At 43.2% G+C, this 20,089-nt stretch overlaps 1 protein-coding gene across 1 annotated transcript in view; it reads right to left on the bottom strand.

Moving 5' to 3' along the window:
- The window catches only part of Slc9a9 (solute carrier family 9 member A9), a 550,545-nt gene that overhangs the window by 104,555 nt on the left and 425,901 nt on the right, over window positions 1-20,089 (bottom strand). The window contains exon 13 of the mRNA XM_052716929.1: window positions 7,296-7,351. Coding sequence (XP_052572889.1) covers window positions 7,296-7,351 — 56 coding nt within the window. The remainder of the gene's footprint in view (window positions 1-7,295; window positions 7,352-20,089) is intronic.

Below are 20,089 nucleotides of genomic sequence, written 5' to 3'. Positions count from 1 at the left end.
CACCTTACCAACTGAGACATCTCCCTACCCAGCCTTTTATTTTGAGAGAGACTCTCATGCTATGTAGCCAAGGGTGACTTTGAATTTCTAATCCTTCTGCCACCACCCCTTAGGTGCTTGAATTACAAGCATGTAACACCAATTCCAAGCTTGTGCAGCACTGCAGAATGAAGGCATGCCTTTAGGCATGCACTTCAACAACTGACCTACATCCTCTCCCCCAATGATTGACACTTTTGTAATATTATACCAACTATATCCTGCAGTTGTTGGGTGTGCTATTAAAACAGTTGCTAGAAGACACATCTTTTCCACATGGAAGTGTTTACCAAGATGGACCAATCATAATTATAAAATAAAGCCAACCATGTTAAAAGACTTAAATCTTATCTATTATAAAATTGAAACTCTTTACCCAAATGGCAGATCAGTTATGTTAGAGATCCCAGTTTCTCAACTCTCCCCATGTTACTGGGTTTCCAATGAAACCTGACAGTACTTTCCACCAAAGAAGAGTTGCCTATTTATCTACCTACTTTCTAGGATATTCTTCAAACTCTCTCTGGTGAATAAAATACAGCAAGCAGTGCCACAATATTCGAACTGAGGCTAGCCCTAAGAAATATTGCATGCTTTATCTTATATTCTTGCCCTCCATCTTTGCCAGTACAATGGTGTGTCCAAGGTAGCACACAACAGTGGGACTCCTGTTGCACACCTCTTAGTGTGTTACCCAGCATTAATGTGGTGACAGATAACCACACAAGCTGGCTCCTGCCTCTAAGTCTTCCAGATGCATAGTCTCTAATGTCCCCTGTGGCTATTACAGTGGTAGAGCATCATTACTACTTATCACACAGGCTGTGGATGCTCCTTCCTCTGGGATTTTGTCCCATCTGGAATGTCCTTCTTTTAGACCTCCATGGGAACAGGAGGCAACCCTTGCAAGGAGGAATTAAGAAGCAGAGGATAATGGGGGGAGGTTGTAGACCCTACTCCACTATAACTGAAGGTTGACACACCGTGGAGAGGACTTCCTAGACAATGGAACAAGGTTTTTGGCTTAGTGGGTATGGGGGAAAGGAGGATTCCATATTGAGATAATCAAGTAAAAGGTGAGGACTATGCTCTAGGGCTTTGAAATGAGGATCTGCTTATATTCTTGGTAAAACTGAGAAGTTAGACTGGCTGGGAAAGTGATCACTTCAGTGTCAATGGGAAGGGAGACTGTATATAGACTAGGCAAGTGCCCATGGAGGACTGCCAGAATAGAATGGCTTTGGCTTTCAGTCCTGGCTCAACACATCACGGGTTGGTTATCTTGGGGAAGGCTCCTTCTTAAAACTTTCATCTTCTCTCTTTAATATAGGGCTATAACAATAGATACCCTGATTGGGCAAAGTAAAAATTAAAGATGATTTAAATCTTATATATAAAAAGTGTAAAAAAAATTGCTCCTTAAGTTGTACCTTCTACCTCCCTCTGCTTCCTCATTATTATTCCTGCTTTCTGGAGCATGAAATTAAAGAATCTGCTGGTAAGAAAAATTTTTTGGTGTTGGCCCTATATGTAAAAATGTTAGTGGGGAGTGTGCTTCTGGGTGTGTATGACACTGTTAAGTATAATAAACAAAAATTCCAGAGTTAGCCAAGGGAAAACCTAAGGAATTTGCTTAGGGATATTCATCTTAATTTTATCAAGGCAGTTTTAGTTACAATGTAACATTAAAAAGTCACATCTGGGCCATATCAGTTTCTGAGCCTCGTATTCTATCTCTGAAACACTTGCTGGGGTTGTGTGGAATTTGCATCCCATGAAACCAACGTCTACTGTACAGACTCCAGGAATGAGGTGAGTGCAGAAGACATTCGCTGCTAAGTGTGATGACTGGAGGTGGAGTCCACGGTTCTGTTCTTGTAACTGAATTAGCAGTACTTGACAATATAAACAATGGTAAGTCTTATGCAGTGAACCAAACAACCCTACATTTTGCTCATTAGTCTCTCCCCGGGATGAACTTACCTATGTTTCTGAGCTCTGCACCTCTAGGGGACCCAGGGTAGGAAGTGTCATCTGTGCAGAGGAATAAATCCCTCTACTCTGCACGGGTGACTGCAAGTTTCAAAGGCATTCAAGGTTATTGCTTTCTGAGAGTTGGCAGACAAGTGTGTTTGTTCACTGTACTTAACGCCCTTCATATTTGACAGACAGTTCTTTGTGCCTCTGCTTAGCATGGGTCTTTCTGGGGAAGAAATCTTATCCTTTAAATCCCTGGTGTTCAGTTATGGCGGGCGTCCTTCTGCTCTTCTTGGGACCTTTTGTAGCTGGGTTTCGACTGTCTGGAGCCACAGCAACCAGAACCAAGATTACACCCACACAGAGTGGGCAACCAAAACAGGACCTTCAGGAAAGGGACTACTAGAAGTAATAAAAGTCCAAGCTAATATTAAGAGAAACCCTGGAGAGATTAGTACTGTGTTAAAAATAAAATTATGTTAGTGAGCTTTATCAAAATGGTTGACAGAGTAGGGTTAGGAGAAATGGAAAACTTCTAAGCTTGAGAAACTGTTGAGTGTGCCCGTCACATGCAGCGTGAGAGCGAACTCGCCATCACAGCTCAGTGACTGGCCCTGTTTATCACTCCTACCCCGTCTCATCTACTTCTGCCTTGTTCACTCACTCCCAGCCACATTGGCTCGCACACTGTTCTGCCTGGGCTCACACCAGCCCACTGACTCAGAGTCTGCATCCTTGCTGTGCCTTCTGACTGGACCACTGCCTCCATTTCCACTTGTTTTACTTCGGCACATACTTCGGCTTTCTATCAAATGGTACTTCTGTAGGCCTGTCTTATATAGCCCGTGGCCTCTCCTCCCTTTTCTACTTCCACACTTGCTTAATTATCTTTCTCTGAACTTACATGACAACCTTTACTTACTGTCTTTTTCGGATAGGTGTCCCTCCTTGGAGCATAAGTTCTGTGTGGGGAAAAGACTTCAAAATAGTAACAGTTGAACTCTCCTCACAGCAGCTTAGTATAGGACAGGCATAGGGTCAATGATTACTTGCATGCATGCATGCATATCTGGTAAAATGAGATGTTCTGGAACCAAATTGCCTTCTCTGTGCCTTTGGTCATGTGATCCAACTTCCGTGTGTATAGTTCCTTTGTTTGTAGATGGGATGATATAGTACCTGTTCAGAGTTATCTTTGAAACTGGGGTAATACATATAATATACTTAAAACAGTATTAAAAACCATGCCCAAGCTGGGCAGTGGTGGCGCACACCTTTAATCCCAGCACTCGGGAGGCAGAGGCAGGCAGATCTTTGTGAGTTCGAGGCCAGCCTGGTCTACAGAGCGAGATCCAGGAAAGGCACAAAGCTACACGGAGAAACCCTGTCTCGAAAAAAAACAAAACAAAACAAAACAAAACAACAACAACAACAAACCATGCCCAGCATTTAATAGGAATATTATGACAGGATAATGAAAGGGGAAAAAGAAGACATAACACCGAGGCCTCTCAAGTCCTGGAAATTTCCATCAAAGGCAGGAGTGGTACTCCAGAGATTTTTCCTATGTCAAAAGGGCATGCTTCCAAGAACAGGGACACAATTACAAGGAAAACTTCCCAGGGGTTGGGGGAGGGAAGCACTATTTGTTTTTCAAGCTTCTGAAACATACACAGTATCTTCCATTTCCCACAGCAGCACAATTGCAAACAGTGTGCCTGTAAAGCTTTATGTCTGCATTTGGAGCATGCTTTCCAAAGCTTCCCAGCCTGGTATAATAAGAACGCACCATTATGCACTGCAAAGAAGGGAACTGGGCTTCGAGTTCACATCCCAAAGGAATTCCTTACAAGCTCAGAGGTGAAAATTCTTTTATAAGCAGCCACATTTAATTATACATGCTTAGTATTGATTTTGAGGCTGTACAGTCAGTAATGGCTGTAAGTACTTTAAACAGTTTCAGCTTTTGGTTAGGAACTGCTGTTTTGATTGGCCAGTGCAGAAATTATCCTACTTCTTAATCTTGTTAATATAAACATAGTTTAATAAATGCAAAGCAAGTAGAAGCAGTTTTCCTGAGAATCAGACTTGGGCTTGCGATCAATGGATACTGATGAAAGGTAAGGCACTGCCAGGCAAAAGGGGAGCAGAGAGCATCTTGACAGAAGGTTTGGAAAGTAGCAAACACGCTTTGCCCAGGTTCAGTGGCAGCTGTGTGGATCCTGTGGCCAATTACTTATGGTTGGAGTCTACTGCCTTTGACACAAAGAGACAATGGCCCTAAACTCTTTCTGAAACAGGTTTTGCTATTTGCTAGCCAAAGAATATGGTGAGAGCTGGGCGGTGGAGGCACAAGCCTTTAATCCCAGCACTCAGGGAGCAAGGGCAGGTGCATCTTTGTGAGTTCAAGGCCAGCTTGGTCTACACATAGAGTTCCAGACAGCCAGGGCTATACAACACTGTGAAACCCTGTCTCCAAAACAAAAAACAAACAACAAACAGAACACGGTGAGAAAGAATGCCCACAAGAAACTCCTATAAGCTCCCCAGGAAGCACAACATTTAAAGTGGGAGGGGCTTGACATGGAGAGAGTCCCTTCTTGCCCTCTGCAGGAAGCTCTGGGGAGATAGGTTGGTGAACAACAGTGAACGCCACTGTTTTGGCCACTGGACAATGCTTTTTGTCCCCTAAAGAGAAGGATTTAGTATGTGACTGATTATTTCCTTTTTCTGCCCTCTGGGGGACAGAAAATTCATTTGTAGATGGAGCACAGCAAGGACCCAGGCCCTGCAACCTGCTTATTGGACTCTTCTTTACCCCTCTGCTTACTTTCTGTCCTGATTACTCCTATTCTACTGAAATTTAAAACACGCAATTATTTAATTCTATGCAGTAGTCTTAACTGTCTAAAATCTTTTACAAGATGAGATTGGTTTATTTTGATAACATCTGTGCATGTCAAGTGTGTGTGCGTGTGTGTGTATGGGCATGCTTGCTTGTATTATGTACATGTGGAGGCCAGAGGTTGGTGTTGGGCACCTTCCTCTGTGGTTTTTTGGTCTTATTTGTTTTGAGCCAGCAGCTCTCACTGAACCTAGAGCTCACTGTTGGAGCTAGGCTGGCCAGTCAATGAACCCCAGAACCAGCCTGTTCCCATTCCTACCCAGCCCTGTGATTACAGCTGTGCACCCCTGTGCCGAGCTTTTATGTGGGTGCTGGAGATCTGAACTCAGAGCCTCACGCTCCCACAGCGAGCACTCTACCCACTGAACCATCTCCCCGGCCTTCAGTCTGTGACTTTCACGACAGTCTGCTGAGGGAAACATCATTATCATTCACTCTGTACAGACCGGGAAGCTGAAACTCCAAGATGTGAAAGCTTTTCCAAGACCCAAATGTCACCTAATGTTCACTTTCTATGTAGCACAATCCTATTTCTGAAACAACTAAAAAACACCTTTCACTATGGTAATATCTCCAGGTAAGAGTCATTGCTGAATTAACAATGTTGAACTTTATTTTAAAGTGTTGTATGAATAAGCTAAAATATGTAGAAACTTTAAAAAGGAGTTAGACTAGTAGGGAATTTTACCAATAATTATATATGATTATAAAATTTTAGGCCATTAGAGGAAGACAAAGGATTTTCTTTGATGAATTTTCTTATTCTGTCTTCTAAAGAAAAAAGTACATGAAAAGGATAGAATTTAGATAAAGGTTTTGCTTGAAGGTCGGAGAATAGATTATTTGACCTTTGGTAGATGAAAACGCTTTTGAAAACTCAGCCACAGCCACACCTTCCTCACTACTCATTACAGCCCAGGTGACAGCTTTGATTCTGTCTCTAAGGTCATCAAGCTGGCCCTAATCCCAATAGTCCAGGCAACCATGCTGTGCTCTATCCCACACTGAGGTTGTTTCCGGGGCAATCGTCTGTGAAAAGAGCACCATATGGCCCTGGGGCACACAGGACAACCAAGTTCAGAGTACACAGAGTCATGTTCATCACGAACTTCATTCTTCGGCCTTCTCTGCAGAATAGGGGCTCTTCTTTCTTTCGATGTCTGATGCAGGGAAGTGGCCTTCTGCCCAGGGATGGCAGCCAGGTGTGTCACATTGATGGTAAGAGAGGTGACCCACGAAATCAAAGCAGGGATTGTCTTCAAGTCCAAACACAATCGAAGTACAGTTTATCGAGTGAAGCCATATATTTACCGATTCTCCTGATGATGTCTTCAGACTTCTAATTGCAGTAAACGTGAAAAATTCTCACACATTTGTTCTTTTGTTCTAAGGTGAGTGATCAAGTTAGGAATGACTAAGGCAATATCACCAATGTGCTGTGGAATGTTCTGTATGACAAATGTGTTGCTAATTAGTTAATAAATAAAACACTGATTGGCCATTGGCTAGGCAGGAAGTGTAGGCGGGACAAGGAGGAGAATAAAGCTGGGAAGTGGAAGGCTGAGTCAGAGAGACGCTGCCAGCCGCCATGATGACAAACAGCATGTGAAGATGCCGGTAAGCCACGAGCCATGTGGCAAGGTATAGATTAATGGAAATGGATTAATTTAAGCTGTAAGAACAGTTAGCAAGAAGCCTGCCACGGCCATACAGTTTGTAACCAATATAAGTCTCTGTGTTTACTTGGTCGGGTCTGAGTGGCTGTGGGACTGGCGGGTGACAGAGATTTGTCCTGACTGTGGGCCAGGCAGGAAAACTCTAACTACACCAATGAGAAAGCCTACCTCGATGGCAGATTCAAAACCGGGGTTTGGAGAATAATTTTCTTCTACTTGGGATTAGCACATTGTACTGAGTAATTTTCTCAAAGGCTTTCTGGGTCTTTGTAGTCACTCAGTTAAGTCAGGAATGGATCACCTAAATTGTTTCTCTGCCCCTTGCCTGTTTCACTATTTCTGAACACCCAGATCTGATGAATGAGAAGCCATTCAGGAGAAACAGGTTCATCTGTTGTGTGCTGAATAAGCTTTGAGTGAGTACCCTGAGATCTGAGGAGCTAGCTGCTGGGCAGGATGTGAACCACGGGGTGCCTCATTCTTAGAGCCATGGTCTGAATCTCAGGCTGTGTTTTCAGGATTCCCGACATCACAAGAGGCTATGGTGAGTTGGTTCTGAGCATTCATATGTTAAACATTCATAGACCAACACCCTGAAGTCCTATGTGCTATTAGCAGAGGCAGTTCATTTTAAAAATAGCTACCCTGGCTATGTGCTCTATAAGCATGGACCAGACAAGTACACTGACTTATCCAACTTGCCTGCTGTGAGGAGGGCTCTTCCTTCAGACTTTCATCCAGGTCCACACCAACTCTGTTAAAAAACAAAAACAAAAAAAACAGATAACCATAAGTGTCCTGGTGATGAGGAGATGAGATCTGGAGCATCATCAGCTGACCTAAACACAACGTAAATGTGAGCAAAGGTTTGTCGGTAAACCGTCTGGCCTCCTCAGAAACAAAATCCACCATATCCACCATCCACTGATCCTGGTGAGACCCTGCACAGCTGTGCTCCACACAGCAGGAGGAAGTGAGCATCAACAATGACTTTCAGTCAGGAGTAAGGCCCTGAGAACTTGGGACAGGAGAAGGCACCACAAGAAAGACCTTTGTGGCTTAAAAACCAGGGTTACCCCACAGGATTTTCTGAGTAAACTTCCCAAATCCCGGGTCCCTAGCCAGGGGCAGGAATCTCTAATGCAGAAAAAAATCAAGCCTTGTCTAGATTCATGTGGGCTGTCCACAGGGAAGGTTTACGTTGTGGGGCCTGAAACTTAGATAATTTGGGGGTAGGGTGGGAGTGTTCTTTAAGAAAATAATATAAAACACAACTATAGAACATTCTAAAGAGACTCTTTAGAAAAGAAGAAATCACAAAAACTTTGTAGAGCTAGTAAATGCGGCCAATATCACATAATAATAATAATAATAATAATAATAATAACAATGACAATAACAATAACAATAATAAAACCCCGCAGTTGTAATTAACTGTGCATCTCTAAATTCATCTTTTCCTCTGTAAAATTTGCTTGCATACTTTGATGTTTCCTTTATCTGATAATGACCTTATATTAGGGAGGATGGAAAGAAAAGGGAATCTTCCCCAACTATCCTGAAATTCTTGCTAGCCAAGAGGAACTAAGGCGTGCTTCCTTTCCCAGACTGGCTTGCTCCATTCAGCACCGTTATGCTAATCTGCCAAATGCAAGATTCCTGATAAATTTCACTTCACGCAATTTCCATAAACAATGTGCAGTGTACTGATCTCTACGCATGCCTCCTGACTTGAATACATTTCGCATCTCCATTTTGACAGCCATCAACGACAACTGAGTTTTCATTTTCCAGAATTGCTTCTGGCTTTGTGTATCTCATACCGTGTATCCTGGCCCTGTACACCCCCTCACGCCACCTCTCCCACCCCATACCCACAGGCCTTGGCTGCCAGGCGCTGAAGGCTATGTCCGCATTTAATGCAGCCTTTATGCTCAGTTTCTATACGCTTTTCCTACCCCAGGACGACCAGCAGTGACTCATACACACAGAAGTCACTGTGGCTAGTATAAATGTATCCCACTCACTGCAAATGAAATACATGCCCACCTCAGGAGCTCCTGGGTTGGATCCTCCAAAGGCCCACAGAGAAGAATAAGGGCAAGTGAGGAGCTGTAGTAGACCGAACCAGCCGTTCAGTCAGTCTGTGTTTCAAACATTCTCCTCTCCGACATCTTACAGAAACACAGACCCTGGGAACACAGTGCTGAGGTTCTTCCCAGGGTCCTGGAAGAGCCAGAGCAACCGAGGGGCTCTGATGATTACATTTCCTCTTCCACAGAGTGGGCCCCTGGGGTGGGGGGTGGGATGGGAGTGTGGGAGGAAGTGCTTAGGTCAGGCTCCAGCAGAGCCCCTGTGAAGGCTGCCTTTAGCAGATTTTCAGTCTTCGCTTCAGCCTCTACCTCTCTCAAATAGCTCGAGTCATCCTCCAGGCATCTGGCCGGGAGCGAAGGCAGAGGTAGAAGTCCTCCTCAGAGGCGTGAGCTGGTAGGACAACAGCCACGGTGAAGACGAGACCTGGAGACCTGCTTAAGATACCTAAATTCTGCAAATCAGAACCCCCTCTGCTTGAGCAGCCAAAAGGAACAGCTCTTTATTGTCTCAACCTGTGGCATTCAGGCTGGTGGATAGGGCTCCGAGTGGACTAACATGTGATTCTCCCCGGTAGAGTAGGAAAAAGTATTTTAACGATTTCGTTTAAGAAGGAGATACAGGCACGCAGGGGTGGAGACAAGTCGAAAGGTGGAAAAGGTAAGAGGGAGAAAGAGAAGACAGAAGGAAGGGAATGGGGGAGGGGTGAGAGGGTAGAAGATAATTAAGGTGAGACTCCCTCCGCCCAAGTCCAGGGCAGCCAGTGACCACGGGGCGTGACCACAGGAGTCTCAGACATGGAGGTCCCGGCTGCCCATTTCCCTGGGACTAGGATGCCCTCACGCTGGGTTGGTGGAGCTGAGCCTTCCTCCTCATGCCCGGAGTTCCTTTGACGCTCCATTTCATCAGCATCGGCTCCACCTGTCCCAGGGCTGCTGGGCACCCGGGTGGGCTGCGAATTGGACTGAGATGCCCAAGCGTCGATGGCTGGGCCACTTTGGGACCTTTTTTCCAGTGCTTTGCATGAAACACTGGAGAGAACAGAAATGGAATTTCCCAAGAAACCCAGCTATTAAAGAGGAAGTGCTGAGGTTTCTCACCCAAACTTAAGCATTTCCCCCAGCAGCAATCAAAGCAGACACTTCTAATCCCAATTATTCAGGCAGCCAGATGGATCTGAGGAAGGATGGCAGGCGATTAAGGGTTCTGGCTTCCTGTGTGCAAAGTGCCTCAGAGGTTTGGCTGGGAACAAAACACCGCCCCCCCCTCCACCTCAGCCCATTTCCGGCAGGAGGAGATCTGTTTCCGGACAGGCTGCGGCTGGTCTTGGCCTAAAGCACAGTGGGTATCTGAAGTGACTTGAAGAAAGACAGAAGGCCGCTCTTCAAAGTCGTTTTCCGGGGGCAGCCTGGGTGAGCACCAGGGGAGCAAACAGAAATGGCCCCACATATATTTAATTTGGAAGGTTTAATGAACATAAAATTTAGGAAAAAAATAGGGTAGTTAAGTGCTGCGAAGGGACAGCGTAAGAAACACCGTTCACTTGAGACTTTGGCAATTCCTGGTTTAAAAAAAAAAATCTTGCTAAAATATGTCGCTTGGCTTCCTGCCTCCTTAAACACAGGGTGCTAGGCTGTTCTCATTGTAACTAGGGGGCTCAGCATCACCTTTGGTCCCATAAAACCTAATGCTTGCCACTTTATAATGATTTCTGAGAGGTGTGTGAACCTCTTTATGGCCACATTAAATGTTCCCTGAATACTATTATTATTTTTTTTAAGTCTGCCAATTAGACTCCCTTGATTTCCTGGCTCCAACAGTATGTTCGCATATTTTTTCTCTGTCATGTCCCCCGCTATGGCACGACTTTTTATTTAGTGGGACTAATAGCCTGATAATGAAATTGGACACATTTTTATTTTTAGGTTTATTATATAGTAACAAATTTCAAACATTGTACAAAGGTGTACAGAAACACTCAGTTGTTTGTTCTTACCTCACCCCATAGACCCTCAGCTTAACCCCCATATTGCCTCTCGGGGTGGTTTTCTGTGTTTCTCTTGGTGGTTGTATGTAATAGTGGGTATTGATGTGCATGGCAAGGTCTCACAGCATCCCTGGGGCTATGCAAATGATCTGGCGATGTCTGTATCACTCACTCTTCTATTCAAGGAAGCAAACCAGAATGTGAAAGAGATGTATTTCCAGGCTAACCTTGCATCCACTCACTTTTATGCATTAAAAGATCACTTATACCCTGTGGGTTTGGGAGAGATTGTAGGAACAAGACATGATGTCACCCTGGCTTGTGATGCCACACGTGTGCAGAGCAGCTCCCCAAGTGAAATCAAGGGTTTGTGGGATGAAGTCCGCCCTGCTCAAGTGATACTAAAGACACCTTGACACCTCTCCTGCAGTCAGGTTTCCCTTCTGCCAGTCTGACCTAGTGCCTTGTGCCTGTGTGTTAACTGGACTTCATTCCCGAGCCAGCACCTAATACTGCCTCTGAGCTCTAACTGTGTCCTGTTGCACCCATGCCTTTCTCATGGCCTGGCTTCTTTCCTCCAGTCTCCAGGGTTGTTGTTTGGGCCACACTGCCTGCCACTGGGCACCTGTGATGTCCTGCCTTCTTTCTTGAGCTTTCAAATATGACTCTTCTTTCCCTGCCGTCTCCATGGCTCCCCCGCCATGAGGCCTTCATGGGTCTCAGATTCCCTCTCCTAAAAGTTTCACCCTCTTTGGGTAAACTCCCCTCTAGTTGTAGTTCCTGTGCACCCCGAGATCACCTTCCTTTGTGTATGTTGACCCTAGCTTACCCTCTGTTCACCTGTGTGGCTCCACTGAGGTAGCGCTGCAGGACAACCTAGTGTTCTGTGTGGTGATACTTTATTTGTGCTGAAATGTGGTATTTTATTTGTCTGTTAATAAATAAAGTTTGCCTGGAGATCAGAGGACATAGCCAGCCATAAAACAGAAGTCAGGTGGTGGTGGCACATGCCCTTAAATCTGATCACATGGCAGACAGAGGCTCTGTGTGTTCAAGGACACAGCCAAGTGTGGTGACACACACCTTTAATCCCAGTACCAACCATAGAGACCTAGAGGTCTGTACAGACAGGCAGTGACGAGGAAGTGAGGTGGCTGGGTTGAGAGCCAATGAGAAGGCAGAACAGCAAGGCAATAAAGGTGCAGGTTAGACAGGAGGGAGGCTCTCTTGGGAAGCGACGGGCGGTGTGGTGAGCTAAGGTTAGTTTGGCGGCTCTCACTATTGCTCTGATCTCACAGCTTTCACCCCTGTATTTGGCTCTGTGTTTCTTACTTAATAAGACTGTTTAGACATTTGTCTACGGTTCTGTATTGTTTGACAGCTCTCATTGGAGCCCATGACTCCTGGGCCACTCTTCAGCTGTGGAAGTATCAGTGCCACTCAGCTGTTAAGAGGGGTGGTCTGAAGCCAGACTGCCTGGGCTGGGACGCATGGATCTATCGCTCAACTCATATGGCCTGGACCACGCATAGGGTCTTTGCTCAGTTTCCTTACTAGTACAAAGGGAGAATCCTGCAATACAACTTCACCGAGTGATTATAGGGAGTGTTTCCTCAGAACTCAGCGCAGAGAAAGTTCTTAAACATTATCAGCTACTGTTGATATTAGTTTTTGTTATTATCAGTATCTTCTGTCAGTAGCACCAGAGTTCAGACTTGCCATGCCTGTTCTTACCAGTGTCTCTAGACAAACCCTTAGGTTCTGCATTGAGGCATCCTAGAATTTATATAGCAACAACCACGTGACAGTGCATAGCAGGACTCCAGGCTATCAATTCTATCCACATTTCTCAGTTGGGGATATATATATAATATATATATGATACATATCTATATAATACATTATACATAATACATAAAATTATATATATATAATACATATATGTATGTATAATTTATTGATAGAGTAGGAGAAAAGGAGGATAGCTAAAGAGCAAAGAGAAGGACGAGGGAAGAGCTAATCAGGAAGAAGACGAAAAAGAAATAGAAACATTACAAAGGAAAAGAAAAGATGACATTATAAAGAAAAGGTGCAGAAAGCAGGTAAAGAGCTGGGGCCAGGTAGCCTTAGAAAAAGGAGGCCAAGAGTAGACGTATGCACATCACAGAAGGCCAAAACTTTCTCTAAAAATAGAGAGACGAAGAGCCCGTAAAGGATTAAAAAGTATGGTTAAAATTTTATATGACATTGTGCATTCTTGATGTACCTTTTAATTTTAAGCGAGTGGAGTGCTGCCTCTATGGTATTCAAATGGAAATGAAAGTGAGCTTTGCACATATTCCCAGCTGTGCCCTCGAACATCTCACTCTGGGTTCCTCATTTACAGTGAGCATCCAGCTCCATTTTCAGAGCAAAATGCATCTCTTGTGGACCATAATGCAGCCTCCTTTCTTTGGTGGATTTTATTAGGCATAATAAAAATCTCGGGATGCTCCCATACCCAACCATAGCCAAATGAATGCTTCAAAGTTGAGTTTTTTCTTAGCAGGAAAGCAATGGATACAACTAACAAAAGGTTCACTTTTCCCATTAAAGCCGACAAATTCCTTTCTGATTCTTATCACTTAGCACTGGAAAGGCAGTGAAATATTACTAGGCCTTAGTTTCATTATGTGAATTCCAATGGTCCTAGGAACCCTTTTGATTCTTTTGAGCCTCCTGCTGATGGGCTGCATAGTGAAGGAGGAGAAACCATTTTCTCTAAGACCGGCATTTGATGGCACAGTGTAAAAAAGGACATTTTCAGTAAGAGAAGAGTGACTGAATCTTGAGCACATAAATACAGCTCAACAGTGGAGCAGGGTGAGAGGCACTGGCTAAGGCGTGGGGACTCTTGTATGGCCATGAGGACACTACACGGGGACTATAGTCTGGCAGTGTACCTCACTGCTCCCCACATCCTTTCATTAACTATTATTGTAATATGTACCATCAAAATTAATCCAATTTAATAACTAAAATATTTTAACTTTATTTTGGGAAACAAGAAAGTAAACCGAAGTTAAGTGGAAGAAGCCACTGTAATCCTTTTCCCTTTTTAATTTCAGTACGACACTATAGTAAAGAGTTTGGGCCATGGGTTTCAAATCTGACCTCTGTCATATTTTGCATTTGCAATGTTGAAAGTTTTAATGTTTTGTTTACCAGTATGGTGTGTATATGTGTGTGTGGGTAAGTGTGCCACAGCATGCATGTAGAGGTCAGAGGACAACTTTGTGGAGCTATTCTCTCTTTTCAATTTAACATGGGTTTTCAGAATCAAACTCAGGCTAACAGGCTTGTGTGGCAAGTACCTTCACCCATAAAGCCACTTCCCTGGTCCCTCAAACGTTCGTGTAACTTCTTTAAACTTTAATTTTTCTCAATAAGCATGGGTCCATTTTACAGGTAATTACAAGTTTTCTAGATTACTTTCTGCTGCTGTGATAAACACCATGGCCAATAGCAACTTGGGGAGGAAAGGGTTTATTTGGCTTACACTTCCAGGTTATAATCTGTCACTGGGGAGAGCCAAAGCAGGAACTCAAAGGAGGAACCTGGAGCAGAAACCAGGGAGGAAGCCTGCTTACCGGCTTGTTCTCTTCAGTTCATGCTCAGTCTGCTTTCTTATACAACCCAGGATCACCTGCCTAGGGTTGGCACTGCCCATAGTGGGCCCACCCTTCCCACATAATCAAGACAATTCCCAAAACACATGGTGATACGTAGGCCAGTTTGATCTGGGCGTTTCTTCAATTGGGGCTCCCTCTTTCCATTCAACTCTTGGTTGTGTCAAGTTTACAATAAAAACTAAGTAGTTCAACAAGGAAGAAAAAAGATATATATATATATATATATATATATATATATATATATATATATATATATATATATATATATTATATAAAACACTGGCTTCCACTCAAGAAACAGTCACAGAATATTAGCTATGTCATTCTTACTAGGGAATAATTGATGTACTTTAAATCAAGTGATAAATACAACTTGGGCTAAAACCAAGGGTGGCATTTCTATAAATGATAGATGCTAATATACAAAGGACAATAATAGGACTTCTGCCATCCATGGCCCAAGATTTACTGGAAGAGAGATGCTGCCCAGACAAAGTACAGTGTGGAGTGAGGATTGTCACACAGGGGCATTTTGAACATACCAGTAAAGATTCTGATGGGGTGGGGGTCAGGGAGAAGAACTAAGTATGGTTCTTAGAAGACTGCATCCTGAAAAGTGAGAATGAGGTTTATGACAGAAGAGGTTAAGGGAGGGAACTTGAGGCACAGGGGGAGCAAAGCACAGCAGTATAGAGAAGACTGGAATGGTGAACAGCTAGACTTCAGGCAGGGTTGCTTTTACGGCATTGCCAAGTGTCTGGAGGCAATTCTAAAGACTCTCAAGTGCCATGCTTAGGAAGGCATATTAGAAAGATCACTGGAGGTATGTGTTGTGTTAGCAAGACTCCTGGAAATGCAGGCCATTTCCTGAACAGCATCTGTGGTTTGTATTAGGACACAGGTGTAGAGGAGATACATTTCAGTGGTGTGGCCATGCATGGTGGGATGCTGAAGGGGCACATGACAGACATCTCTGAATTTCTTCTACCTAGGACCCCTGAAAGAGTTGCTTCCCTTCTATGTTAAAGAGGAGGAAGCATAGGTGAGAGTCTTCCCAAAGTGACATCAATTGTAAAGGTGAAACCGAAGCTCAGGGTCATAAAGTCAGAGCATTTCTGCTGCAGTAGAACATGCCACATCTCCAGATTATCAACTCAGGAGAAATGAACTCTCCATCTTCAGGTTTCTCCTCTTTGCTTGTCTGAAATAGAGGTTCAGACCAAGAAGTAAAGCTCAAGGAATAAGGATAGCTCATGGCTTCTTCAAACATAAGGCTGTGGACTGGAAATTTTCATTGTCTGGCAAATTCAGTATTTGGAGACAGTTTGGACATCTAACTTAAGGACTGTGGAGAGTGTCATGCCTCTTGATTATTTTGGCATTCCTGCCTTGCTGTCCTGAGCTGCCCACATGAATCTGTTTTTTTTCCAGAGATTATGGAGCTGGGATGGATTCTATAAAAGACTGTCAAGCTGAGCAGACTAAGGGGGTCTGGTCTGTTAAACTCTGCTGGTAGAGTTTACTGGACAACCTCCATGACCGTTATCAAGAGGCATGCATCATTTTCACCATAATCCTTAAGACTGCCTTGTTTTAGCACTTATTTGTGTGACTCCAGACAAGAAGCTGTTATTCAGTTTCTTTCTCCGCAGGATAGAGATATGAATGGCGACTGTCCTCGGTGGCTTTGTGGATATGGCCTACATGGGGTCCAGCAAAGGCCTGCCAGGAAGTGCCTAGAAGCTAGAGCTGTGCTTGCGCGGATTGTGGATGGCACTGGTTTTGTACCTATGCTTTCTGGTGTGCGATCTCTGACCTAACAGTTGTGTTTCACCCATCTCCCCTGCTCCTACAGCAGGTTTTCCTCGTGACTTCTGATTCCACTGAGGCTTACTGGCAATCGCGTTTGGGGGTATGATGACTGAGAAAAGTAGGTGTGTTCTGCCTGCACAGCTGCAGCATGTGGCAAGGGTTTAAACCCATCTGCTGACTTGGGAATACCGTTGAGAGATGTATGAGCCGCTAAAAATATTGTGGTCTTTGAAAAGCAAACTTCAATAAACAAGTGCGCGTCACAGACACAAATACATCCTGTGCTTCATGTTTAGCAAAACTTCCTTTAAGTTCAGAGTGTTTCGTTCTGCCAAGAGGTAAGCTAATTTCAGACAACAGCCAAGATCAGTTAGAAACTGGATTACGAATGATTTTGCAGACTAATTTATTTTGACCTAAGCCACAAGTGCACTGACACCCTTTGGTGGGAAGACAGATGTAGTAGCTTAGCGAGGCAGCTGGCCTTTCTTTCCTAAGGCTTCTCTGTGGGTGCCCTGCCTGAGCAATTAGGGATTTATCAGAGCCAAATGCACATCCCTAGAAAAACCATCCTTTCAAGTGGATTAGCTTGTTTAAATTCTAGTGTGGTACCAGGTGGGGTGTCTTCTCAAAGTCAGGCTGAACATGTTATATGGGAAAAGACATTTTATTGCTGAATATAAAGTAGTCACAGGAGCATGCTTTATGTGTTGGTATGAAATAGAAAGTGGTTGAAAATAAATCCTAGATTATTGGGCGTTTGGGGGGAAAGTGGAAATCCTAATACCTGAAAACCACGTGTCTACCTCACAGTCAAGCAAACAGAAAGAGATGACAGTTCAAAAGGACATCTTTCTCTCACCCCCAGGCACTTCTAGCTACAGGAAACAGCAGAGAGAACGGTAGCCTAAACCCAGCTCTCCAGCAAAACCGTGCTTGGTGCACAATGTGGGTCTGGAAAGAGAGTTGAGAGCATCTTTGCGGGGCTGATCTTGGGTGTTTCCTAGCTGCCATGGAAGCCTGGGAGGGAGCTTGAATGGCTACATGCTCTTGCAGTGCAAGGACTGTATCCGTATGAAAACCGTCTGCAGAAATCAAGAGTGGACTTTGACCAAAGGGTCACATAGGTGAAATAAGTATTTAGAGAATATTAAAGGTTCTCTAAGCATAATCTAAGAAAAGTTGGTCCAATTAAAACCAATGACAATCAGGAGATATTTTTGTCCAGTGATGCCCTAGAAAGAATCCTTAGAGATAAGCAACAATGTTTTGAAAACTGATGAATGTTTAAGTATAACAAACACATGAAGGGTAAAAATCACCCCATGCAGAAGGTAGAATTCTAGTGCTTTGTTTGGGACCCTCCATCCGAAATCAGCTTTCCCATCTAGGGGCAGGTTTGAGAAACTGGTATCTCCAGCATATCATGACCCTCTCTAAGTGCTAATGCCTAGCCTTCCTTAGCACAGTATGTGGTTTTTCTGTGTCTCTTTGGAAATAAGGCTTAAAAGGCAAGGACTTGGCAGAGGTAATTCTTGGGCTTGTGTTCACATAAGTTAAAAGTGATTGAGTCAGAAGAATGGGAAAACAAAATCCCAAGGTCATCACAGTTATTGGGAGACGCTCCCACAGAGCACTGGAGTAAGAGAGCATGAAGCCAAGGACACAAAACTGTGATAGGACTAGCTAACATGAAAAGTCTCAACTAGGTAGTATCCGTGAGTTATATAAAGTATATGAATCTAGGGAAGAAAATCTGGAGTTATTGTAACACCATGTATTTTAGCAATTAAAAACACAAAAAGGAAGGGTTTATAAGTAATTTCTTTAAGTTCGTCATTATGGTAATTTCGTGCCAGTGTGTCTACAATCACCGGCCATCCATCACCAACATCCTGCAGATGCTCCAACGTTATGAACCATGTGGACCTAAAACAAAAAATGGTCAAAGAAGATTGTTTCACCAACACTAATAAATCACTGAAATTGAAATTAAAATGGCTTTGGGATGAATAATAGCTGCCAAACCCAGCATTTAAGCCCATAATTAGAAGTAGATTGTGATCTATAATCGCAGTAAGGAAAAACTTATTTTCCTTTGAGTTGGTTAACACTTTATAAGACCACATGGCGTTATTAATAATTAACACTGATTTATGATATATACACACATATCATACACACACACACACACACACACACACACACACACACACACACATTCTTTAAATGAAAAAGATTTTTCTGTAGCCCCAGAAGAGCTAAGTCACACACAGTTTTAATATATAATCTTACGTTGGCTAAAGGTGAATCAATCTCTTGATTTTAAAAAGGAAAGTGACAGGAAGAGGTAATGGATAAGTTAGGAAGCTGTTACTGCCATGACTCATCAAAAGAGAAGAAAATAATTTTCATCTCTTACTGAGTGGAATTAAAGTAAATCACTAGAAAAAAAAGTAAAGTGACAGATAAATAATTTCTCCCTCTATTTTAAACCAAGCTGCTATTAAGCATGGTGTCGTGTGCATGCTCACTGGCTTGACTCGGTGGAAGTGAAATTAAGTGCTCAAACCCAAAACGTTGAGGGATGCTTGCTCAGTCCTAGAATAACATTGAAAAATGCACTTTGATACTAGAACCGATGATTTAAAAATCAGGAAACTGAATCAAGAACGGGTAAGAATGCTCTTAGGAAGTTGTGTTAGAATAGACAAGAAAGGAAAAGATGAAAGAGAAGAGGAAGGTGCTGTAAAACAGCTTCTCACATTATCACCATGACCACGGAAAATGCACAGCATCAGCATCAATTTGGCAGGAAATGAAATGAGAGTTAAGTGGATGCTTATGACTAATGCATCATTCAGGCTTTCTCAGCTGATCAATCTAGAAGATCACAATGACAGCTTAAACAACGGGTGCGTGTGAACTGATGTTTTAACTGACATACACTGTCCATCCTGAAGGTAAATACCTATGAGAGCCCAGATCATTTCTTCCTTTCTCTGTGTATCCATTCATAGAACATTGGTGGGAAACAGATGAAGATCACTGTTGCTTTGCTAGCTATTTTGGGAAACATGAAAAATTTGTTAGTGCATCTTTAAAGTAATTATGCTTGTTTTCACTAAACCTAAGATAACATCAATCACAAGGCATGCTATTACTTTATGTATTTCCAAGAAAAAAATTATTGCTGATTATATTTGGCACACCATTAATTGTATGACAAATGTTTACTTCAGAAATGTTAAGATGTGAAAATGTAAGTTTAGAATCAGTGACATACTTATAAAATATTCAAAATCCAGGGTTTATCAGCAATGCTTGCTTGTAAACATATTAGCCCTGTTTATTTCATATATGACTAGTATACTTAGAGGTTATTGAGGGGGAAGTTAAAAGAGATACTTTATCAAACTCTCCAATGTATGCTATGGGTTAAGGTAATTCATCTCTTTTCTTAATCTTATTGGAAGCAATCCCCAAGTCACTTGGTAGTTAATCCAGGCTCAGAATGAGGTGAGTGAGATGCTCATGGGGTCATGCAGGTATGGAGTGAGCATCTGCACACCCCTGAAAAGGATGCCTTTGTGTGCATCCCTGGGATCTTGCTGTCTTACTCTGTCATGACCTTGGGTGAAATCTACCTTATTACCATTTTCACACATCTACTATTGGATCCTTGGCGACTGTCCTCACTTCTTTGTCTTCTCCTTTGTACCCACTCTTGCTTCTTAGGCTCTGGAGCCTGACAAATGTGGACAGCATCAATTGAGCTCTCTTAGCACTTGACCTTAGATTGGTTTGGCCAATAGCGAGCACTGACTGTTAGGACCCTGGAAAGGGAGAGGGAGTAAAGATCTGGTGTTCATGCAAGGTCCCCTTCTTTCTGAGTCACCAAACCTCAATTAAGTAGATCAAAAGAGACAAT

The sequence above is a fragment of the Peromyscus californicus genome, unplaced genomic scaffold, assembly GCF_007827085.1.
Source record: "Peromyscus californicus insignis strain IS unplaced genomic scaffold, ASM782708v3 Scaffold_11__1_contigs__length_118956290, whole genome shotgun sequence".
NCBI lineage: Eukaryota > Metazoa > Chordata > Mammalia > Rodentia > Cricetidae > Peromyscus > Peromyscus californicus.
The sequence above is the reverse complement of the archived record's forward strand: the minus strand, read 5'-3'. Positions and strand labels throughout refer to the sequence as shown.